This window comes from Austrofundulus limnaeus, unplaced genomic scaffold (genome assembly GCF_001266775.1).
Source record: "Austrofundulus limnaeus strain Quisiro unplaced genomic scaffold, Austrofundulus_limnaeus-1.0 Scaffold98, whole genome shotgun sequence".
Classification (NCBI taxonomy): Eukaryota; Metazoa; Chordata; class Actinopteri; order Cyprinodontiformes; family Rivulidae; genus Austrofundulus; species Austrofundulus limnaeus.
The window spans coordinates 1335470-1344764 of NW_013952500.1; the positions used below are offsets into that span (position 1 = coordinate 1335470).

The window sequence follows — 9295 nt, forward strand, 5'->3', positions numbered from 1 at the left end:
CCACTTTTAAACGCTGAAACTGGCAGCATCTGCAAACAAAAAACAAGTTAACCTCTTGGTAACATATTTTTTACTAAATAGGATTTGATTTTTATCTTAAAATCATCATTCAAGAGGAAATTATTCTTCAAGAATAACCCAAACCAATTTTTTGCAACAAAAAAAATTCAGCCTTTTAAAAAAAAAATAAAATAAAAATAAGCCTAACAAAAATGTAGGGCATCAAACTACAAATAAAAGTTTACAATATTCTGGTTTATATCTTTTTAAAAACCCTTTAGGTTTGACCAAACATGAAGACAAAAAAAAAAAGGTTTCACGAGATTTTAAAACTAAACCTAGTTTTATTAACTCTGGAAAGCGATTTCTAAAAAAAACACACACACAAAATAAAAACATAACTCACCATTTCCCCAAAACCTTTGAAAAGCTCCAGCAGCACCTCTGCCTCAGGTCCCTGCTGGGTTCCTTATTAAACAGGTCATACAGCAGTCATCTGGTACCAACGACTTTCCTGTCCTCGCTTTGCAATATCATTACAGGAAAAATGATCAGCCCACAAATTAGCTCCGGCTCTCAGCGACACGCATGCAGGATACACAAGCACGCACTTACACCTCGCGACCTCCCCCTGGGGTGTAAAGCCTTTATTAATACTTAAGCAGGAATTGAATAACGGTCTACCTGGTTCACAAGTGGATCAAACACCCCCCAGCTATTGTTCTCCTGTCAGGAGAGCCTCGCTGCCAGAACCGAGCCGACTTCACTCCGCCCTGCTCAGGCACCTGAGGCGACACCCTGGTTGTCCTCGCAGGAGAGGAAGGAGGTGGCGGGAGATGTTGGACAGGGAGGCCAGGATTTAAGAAGCTGTGGCTCACAAGGAGGAGGAGGAGGAGGAGGAGGGGTGGGGGTGGTAAGGAAAATCCAGACATTTGGAGCCAGAGAAACAGGAGACGACTTCAGCGATTAAATTGTGGAGCCAGATGCAGAAGCGGGGTGGAAATTGACCCCGCTGCTTTAAAATGGAGATTGTTACATGGAGGCTGCCAGCGGCGGCAGGAGCAGCGTGGAAGATAAAGTGCAGAGCCGGACGGTAAAGTGATCCTGCTCTGTATGCAATTAGACAAGGAGGGCTCTAAGACAGTGGGCCAAAACCCCAGGAGGGGTGGGGGGTCGAGAGGAAACAAAGAGGGTAGAAGAAATTAAAAGGTTTTAAAAAAGTTATAAAACACTTTTGATATAATAAAATGCAGCAGCCTGTGAGATTATATAGTAGGTGGGTCCACTCGCTTTCCCTCCACCTTCTTTAAGACCTTTAAGTTCAGCCTTGTTTTTTTGTTTTGTTTTGTTTTTTTGCAAAGAAAGGACAGCAAAACAGCTGAACAGATAAATGAATGCCAAAGGGAAGGACGTTGATAAAATCTTAACACTAAGAAAGTGCAGAACGAACAAAAACAAGAATAAACTGGAACAGGAAGGTACACTGGAAAAGCAAAATAATTTAAATTATTTAAGTTTGTTTGCACAGATAATTCAGTAAAACCTCATATTTGGGTTTTTAAAGCACGTCTTTAAAAAGAATAAATAAACCAGAGTGATGAACTGTTTATCTCCTAAATATGATATAATTAATCAACTAAAGAAACTTTTTTTTCTAGAAATGTACAGATGAAGTTAATAACCGTCTTTTTTAAATTACCGCATCATAAATGGCACTAAAAAGTAATTCATGTTTTTTTTCTGTCTGATCAAAGGTTTCCAGTTAAAACACTAAAAATCAAAATGAGAGAAACTATGTAAAATGATTAAAATTAAAATGATTGCTTCCAGAAATCAAAGGAAAAAACCAGGAGAATTACAAGTTAGACAAAAATCTTTATAATCAATGTCATCATTTTACAGCTCAGCAACAAATAACAGAATTAAAACCCTCAGAAAAAAGTTCATCTTCCACAGAGCTGCTTGTGATTGGTCAAAAGGCAGGAAACGGTGGAATTATTGGTACAAAGAGATCTCTTTTTTTTTTTTTTACAATCAGTTGAAATTATGTCAAAAAGGTGTTAGAAAATGTAAACAATATTTTGGCTTTTAAATTTTTACTTAAGATTTCCATTAACTTGTTTTTTTTAAACAACAGTTGCTTAAAAATAATAATAAATTTCTAAATTGAAATTCCAACTTTTTTTAAACTAAAATAATATTTGAATCAAACATGAACTAAAATTAAAGGGATTTTCAGGCTTTCACGCTGATATTTTTAAAGAAGCATAAAGTGCATCTAAACAATAAAACGAAATATGTCCAAACTCTTCTAGCCCATAAAAAAAAAAAAAAAATAACCCACTGATTTACTCCAATTGATCCCAAATTTAAACTGAGGACTGGACTAAAACATAAATAAAACCGTACAACTAAAAAGATATTCAACAAAAAACAAACTTTTAAAACAACCCCGTGCGACTCTGCTTTTTTCGGAAGATGAAAAATTCGAAGACAAAATTTCCACAAAGGCACATTTCGGCACACGTGGCTAACATGTAGCACTTTCTCTCACGCAGTTAAAATATTCATTTTCACCAATTATGTCATTTTTAAACCTCAGCGGAAGTGCAAACGCTCCATTGAAAAAGAACCAAAAGTGCCGTAATTCGCAGCGGAAACACTGGAATCGATTCTTCTACAGAACGAAACTCTGGATTTCCCGTGATGGATCCGTCGCTGCAACACTCCTCACAATGTCTCTGACATCAGTGCAGTTATTAAGAGCAAAAAAATTAATAATAAGTCAAGTTTGTCTTTTAATGTTTAGAGTGTTAATCCAACTGCAACAATTCCAGTTGTAAAACTAACAAAACAGGCAGGTTAACTTGTGGCGAAGCGGCTTCATGACAACAAAAACACTCCACCGGTGAGAGGAAGGAGGAAACAGGAAAAGCCACTCTGCTGCGGAGCTGAACAGCGCATCATGTGGCTCACGTTTAATGTAGTGTAATCCACAAAAATTTAAAAAATCTATGCTGAAAGTAAATGTGAGTTTGTCCTGCCTGCTTCGTGTTCTTTGGCTCTCAGTCCCATCAGTCCATCTTACGGATGTGGTTGTTGTTGAGGAAGCGACTTCTCTGCACATGTCCGTTTTTCCACTTCTCTCTGCGCTCACAAACATCATCTTCCTCCTCCGACTCCGTCTCCTCCTTATCGCTGCGTTCGTCTTCAACAATACCCTGTCACAGAAACACACATTAAAAAAAAAAACAGGATGTGAGGTAACCGTTACATCATCGCTGAATGTGTATTTAAAAATTGTACGTTTTGTACATTTCCTGGCAGGAATTTGACGGCGATGCGCAGGATGAGCACGGCCCAGAAGACGTGCAGAGCCAGCAGTACGAACAGCAGCCCGTTGAAGAAGCAGAGGCCGAAGAAGGGGCGGATGACGGTCAGCGGGTACACGAACGTCGCATGTATGATCCTGGACCGGACAGAAACAAAAGAGCCTACTCAGAACCACCTAAGGTCCTTTTTGTTGTTTGTTTCCTGTTATTCACAACAAAAAGTCTGGAAATGTGCAAAATAAAAACGTGTAGCTGCAGAACTTTAGTTGGTCTAATGGTTTTTTTTTTGTGCTACATTGATGAGCTGAACATCCACGTTGTATCCAGAAATGCGTCCCTCTCGTTCTGAATAAATTAGCCGGTTGTGAAAAGCTGCTATTGTGATCGAGAATGAAGCTCTTCTGCCCACTTGTTTTACTCTGCAACTTGGACAATCAGGACATTTTTTCTACATTTGCTTCATTGTCAACAAATACCGTGAAATTATCCGAACTATGTGCACGTCTCCTCAGAGCTTCTGGACTTTCTGTCAGCAGCTAATTTTGTGAAATCTGAGTCCGCATTCATATACAGCGGGTAAAATAAGTATTGAACACGTCACCATTTTTCTCAGTAAATATATTACTAGAGGTGCTAATGACATGAAATTTTCACCAGATGTCGGTAACAACCCAAGTGATCCATACATACAAAGAAATCAAACCATAAATGTCCAGAAATGAAGTTATTTGTAATAATGTGGAATGGCACAGGGAAAAAGTATTGAACACATGAAGAAAGGGAGGTGTAAAAAGCCATGGAAAGCCAAGACACCAGCTGAACTCTCTCAGTAATRAGAAAGCAAGCCTGCCCCTTMTCAGRGCAAGTTAATATCAGCTGGTTCAGTCCCAAATGATGGCCAGGTATCACACAAGAACCATCTGATGATGGGTAAAAGTAAAGAGCTCTCTCAAGACCTTCACAACCTTATTGTTCCAAAGCAACACTTGTTCAATACTTTTTCCCTGTGACATTCCACATTATTACAAATGACTTCATTTCTAGACATTTATGGTTTCATGGAAATTTCATGTCATTAGCACCTTTAGTAATATATGTACTGAGAAAAATGGTGACATGTTCAATACTTATTTTACCCGCTGTAAATGTTTACATTTCGAGGTTTTTCTCTCCAGTCTTTCTAGTATTTCTGTAAACATTGTGCCATTTTACCTTTTTTTAAATAGCAAAACTTTCTCCAAAGAATTTTTTGAGATCCCTTCAGTTAAAAATCTGCTTCGATGTACGTACTCGATTTTTGTGTTTTTATGCTAAGAAGACCCATCCAGAGGACCTACTCAACCTTTTTAATGTTCTTATGCTACATTTAGCTTTTAGCTACTGTTAAGATAAGTTTTTTGCTACTCTTATGCCTAATTTATCTTTTTGTTACTGTTCTGCTAATTTGAGTTTTGCGGTGATTTAGCAATATTTTGATATTAACTTCTGCTGTTTTGCTGACAATTTAAATTTGTATCTATGGTTTTGTTTGTTTTAGCTTTTCAGTTGTGCTCATTTTAGCTCACATTTACTTCATTTTAGCTTGGGTTCGCTCAATTTTGCCTTTGTTTTACAAATTTTTGCTTGAGTTTTGCTTATTTTAGCTTCAATTGTGCTTATTTAGCTTTTGTCCACCTCGTTTTAACTTGGGTTCTGCTCATCTTTGCTTGGATTCCCCTCATTTTGCCTTTGTTCTGCTTATTTTAGCTATTATTTTTTGCTAATTTTAGCTTGGGTTCTGCATTTTAGCTTACATGTTGCCAATTTTAGCTTGGGTTCTGCTTGTTTTAAGTTCAAAAACTAAATTTTAACTTCCACAAGACCTTCAACTTTTTTAAAGATGATAATGTAAACAAAAAAAAAACAAGGCTGTGACAAATTTGCTGCAATAAAATTCAACCGTGCTTTTGGCCAAGACTACTAGAGTAGATTTTTTTAAAGCTTAAGCTTATTTCTTCCATGTTCTTAGATTATCAGTGATCTGGTGAGTTCGATGCAACAATGGATTTTTTACCAGAAAGGGAAAACGATTAGGCGACTGATGATGAAAACTGCAGCAAACGAAGCGAAGATGAAGTTGCAGGTTCTCTTCCAGCCTGCATAGTTGAACATTTTGGCTAACTGGAATTAAAAACACATAAAAAAAAGTATTTAATGGAGACAAATCGATCTGTCACACTCTTATATTAAAGTCAGTGATACAGTAAAAACTCCTGCAGAAGAAAAAAAAACATTTCCACCTCTCATACCTCCATCAGATAGTCCGAGGCGTCGTGCACCAACATGATCAGAGTCCCGGTCCGGGTGTAGTTGACCATCCAGGAGAAACTGATGAGGAGGATGGTGGCCACATGGTGAATGATTTGCTCCTTGAAATCCTTCGCAGACAGAAACAGGTGACGTGAAAAAAAAAATCTAAATTTACCGGCATTTAGGCATTATTGATCCATCCACACAGAGGAGTCACTGATCAACTGCGCCTGAGCCCGGTTCAACAAATGATTTACTCTTCTGATCAAAGCAGATTATGCAGCTTCAAGCCTCGGTGTTTGCCAAAAATGTTCAAGCTCAAACAACATTTAGACAGAACATTTCAATCAGCAGGCAGCAGCGATCGATACATCAGGTCAAAATTTAACAGGAATCAATACAGAAACCTCAAACTACACCAGAGCAAAAAAAATCCTTTTTTTTTTTTTTAAAAGGCGCTTAGTGGGCAGTTTGAGGTTTTATTTTTTTTTTAATAAAAGAAAACAAATAAAAACAACAGCATTCAGAGGAAATGTGGTTTCACTTACCTTCCGTTTGACATCTGATGCCACGCTACAAACAAGTGAGAAATAGAAGCCTAACTCGATCATGTAGTACCAGTACTGTGACGGCAACAGTGGCTGGAAAAAAAAAAAAACATCCACTGTTTAATTCAGTACTGCAATGAAAACAGGAGCCGGCTATTAGAAAAAATAAATGTTAAATATTATAAAAAGTTACCATTTTCGGGAAGTCTTTCCACATGTTCTTCGTGTCATGAAACCATGGTTTCTAAGAAAAGATAAATTGTGTTATGAGTCAAAACACACCGGAGTCCAAGCAGGCCATAAAACATGAAAAACCGGTTTTATATGGAGAGGAAACACCGCATACAAAATGTTAATCTCTAAAATCTCCTGTACTTTTGCTAAGCGGATAGTTCACATACATAAAAGCTGCATTTTGCAGGGGTTTCTGGTGGGATATTTGACCACTTTTTAAAATATTAGAACAAATTATTGAATTTTTTTAAGTATTTTTACTGCAAAAATCTACTATTAGGCTCCAAATTATGACCAGTTTTTGAACCGGTAGCTACTTCTTAAACAGTACTATAACGAAGCCTCGCAAAGTTGCATTCTAGTTAGATTTTTGCTGTTTTTTTTCTTGGAACCTAACCACTAGTAGTTTACGATAATACTGTGATATTTTCAAAATCAGAAATACAGCAAGGAAAGTAAAAAGTTTTTTCTCCCTCATGCGTTTCAGTGAGTTTAAGCTAAATTACTAACAGCATAATTCACTTATTTTTTAACATTAATAACGTAAATACTGTAGGCTTTTTCTGAACAGCATCAAATATTCACATTTTTTTCACAATTCGCAAGTACTTTAAGAACGTAACCCCCGCAAAAATCCACGCTTCACTGTACTCAGGTAGTAGAACACAACATTTTTGTAAAGGTAGCAAAAAAAACCCTGAGTATGATGCTACTGCCACCGTGCTTTACATTAGGTGCAGTAGTTTGGGATCTTAATGTCTCACTTTTGCAGTAGTTGAAGCCCTCAAGCTTTTACAAAGACACTAACAGCTGCAGTACATCATAATCGCTAATAAAAAGTAATCTTGACAAATTAAAGCAAATATTTCCCTGAGATTCATGTAACTATGTGACTTTAGACCATCAGTCAAACATGCAGTTAGATATTTTTCTTGTTTCTTTGAATACTTCACTTTTTGCACAACATGTCTTACAATGAAGCATCTTCTCATCTGTAGTACTCACATCAATAAGGACTGCCAGGCCAGCAAAGAAAGCAAGAAAGTAAAATATGAACCTCCAGCTGTAAGAAACACACAATCATCTCAGAATAAAAAAACAAAACATAAAACTGGGAATTCATCCCACCTCAATAAAAATTGTTTAAATTATTTTGCAACACTTTTGGGTTTAAGGAAAATACGAATGGACATAATAAAATAAAACAAAAAAATTCAAATTCTTCTGTTTTCATAGCGTTTGTTAATGTCTGTGCCTCTGAGATCCTTATGATGCTTTAAGGTTTTACTACTTTTGAACCAGTTTGGTCAAAAATAAAAAGGTAATAAAACAAGAACTAATGGGTTCAATCTTTTGTGAGTTTCACGTTCAGCAGCAGACGTTGTTTTGCAGCAGCCTTCGAGGAAACCTCACTCTGACTTTGTGGGTGTGGCGGAGCTGAAAGTTAATATGAGGTTATTAGGAAATCATCATGACTGCAAAACAAAACCATTAAACACGCAGCTCAATATATCAAAGAAGTTTTCACGAGTACAGAGCTGCAGATTATCATGAACCCGTGTGAAATGTGCTCTAAATATTCATCGAGGATCACTCTCAGCTACTACCACACTGAATTTTGGCTCAATATATGTAAAACTGGCAGAGCTACAGCTTGAATGGGATTGACTTCAACAGTTAAAGTTGTAGATGTACATCCATTGAATACTGTCTAAGAGTTCTGAGGTTTTTTTTAATCAAGACTGCAGACAAACAATAACATGAACACAACGTGCACACAAACTCAAAAAACATCAGAGCTCCGCCTCCAGGCAATAATTGATCGGACGTCTGGCTAAGGATTAAACCTACCTCGCTTCCTGGAACTTTTTGAGCTTGCTGGGCCGGTCCTGGTTCCTCCTCTGTCTGAACCACCTCTGGACCTGTCGCACTGAACAACCCGTCCGTCTACTTAAATTCTCCGTGGCGCTCTAACAACAACACAAGGGCGAGACAATGAGAGGGAAAAAAAAGGGCAGAGCTGCAATTAAAAGGTTGTTGTCCTGAAGCCTCGCCAACTGGAGAAACAGTGTGGTTGTTCTTGACGTGTAAATTTCTGCTCCACATTTCAGTTAAAAACGTAAAGATGTTTGTTTCCGTAAGCATACCTGTGCGGGATGCTTTGATTTGTTGCAGAAATGGGACTCCAGGATGGGGTTTGGAGGAGCCTGAGCGAGATGTTTGTCTTTCACTCTCAGCATTGAGGCCAAAGGAAGCCCTACTGTTCTACAACGTGGACAAACGTGTTCGTAATTATTAGAAAGAAATACGCAAATAAAATCACAAAAACATAGACAGAAGCACACCGCTGATTGACTCACTGCTCAAATATTTTTCTTAAGACTAAGAAGCAGAGAGCGATGGGTACAGTGGCCCAAAGGTCCCGGACTTTAGGGTAGACGTTGCCGTCGGCATCTTTTAAGTCATCCCAGCCGTAGCCTTCAGGGAACCAAATCCAGTCGGCCCATATCAGCTCACTCAACCGAGATAACATCCTACAGACAAAACAGGAAGAAGCAAATTAAACAGAGCCGTGTCCATATCATAAGAACTCTCATCAAACCTCTTCACAAAACCACCTTCTTCAAGTTCTTCTTTCTTCAACGTCTTTCAGCTAATGTCAGACTCTATCGGCTTCTATTTGACTGATTTCAGCTATCATTCTGACCTTTCAGTTTTCTGTGTTTTTAGATCATTTCAGCTATTTTTTTTCCTGCTAAATTTACCTTTTGGTGATAATTTCAGCCGGGTCACCAACATCCTTAAAGGGGCAATATCATGTAAAATCAACTTTTTTGAGTTTTATATCATGTTATAATGTTATACTCTCATAAAAAAACATGCCCAAAGCCT

At 37.7% G+C, this 9295-nt stretch overlaps 1 protein-coding gene across 1 annotated transcript in view; it reads right to left on the reverse strand.

The window, feature by feature from the left end:
• Positions 1-2158: 2158 nt before the first annotated feature.
• LOC106520866 (ceramide synthase 2) overlaps positions 2159-9295 on the reverse strand; it is a 13640-nt gene continuing 6503 nt past the window's right edge. The window contains exons 2-11 of the mRNA XM_014013151.1: positions 8764-8937; positions 8551-8668; positions 8255-8373; positions 7409-7466; positions 6363-6413; positions 6170-6262; positions 5621-5749; positions 5386-5492; positions 3316-3469; positions 2159-3221 (exon numbers count right to left, since the gene is read on the reverse strand). Of these exons, the coding sequence (XP_013868605.1) occupies positions 3075-3221; positions 3316-3469; positions 5386-5492; positions 5621-5749; positions 6170-6262; positions 6363-6413; positions 7409-7466; positions 8255-8373; positions 8551-8668; positions 8764-8936 (1149 nt within the window). The 5' untranslated portion in view covers position 8937 and the 3' untranslated portion in view covers positions 2159-3074. The remainder of the gene's footprint in view (positions 3222-3315; positions 3470-5385; positions 5493-5620; positions 5750-6169; positions 6263-6362; positions 6414-7408; positions 7467-8254; positions 8374-8550; positions 8669-8763; positions 8938-9295) is intronic.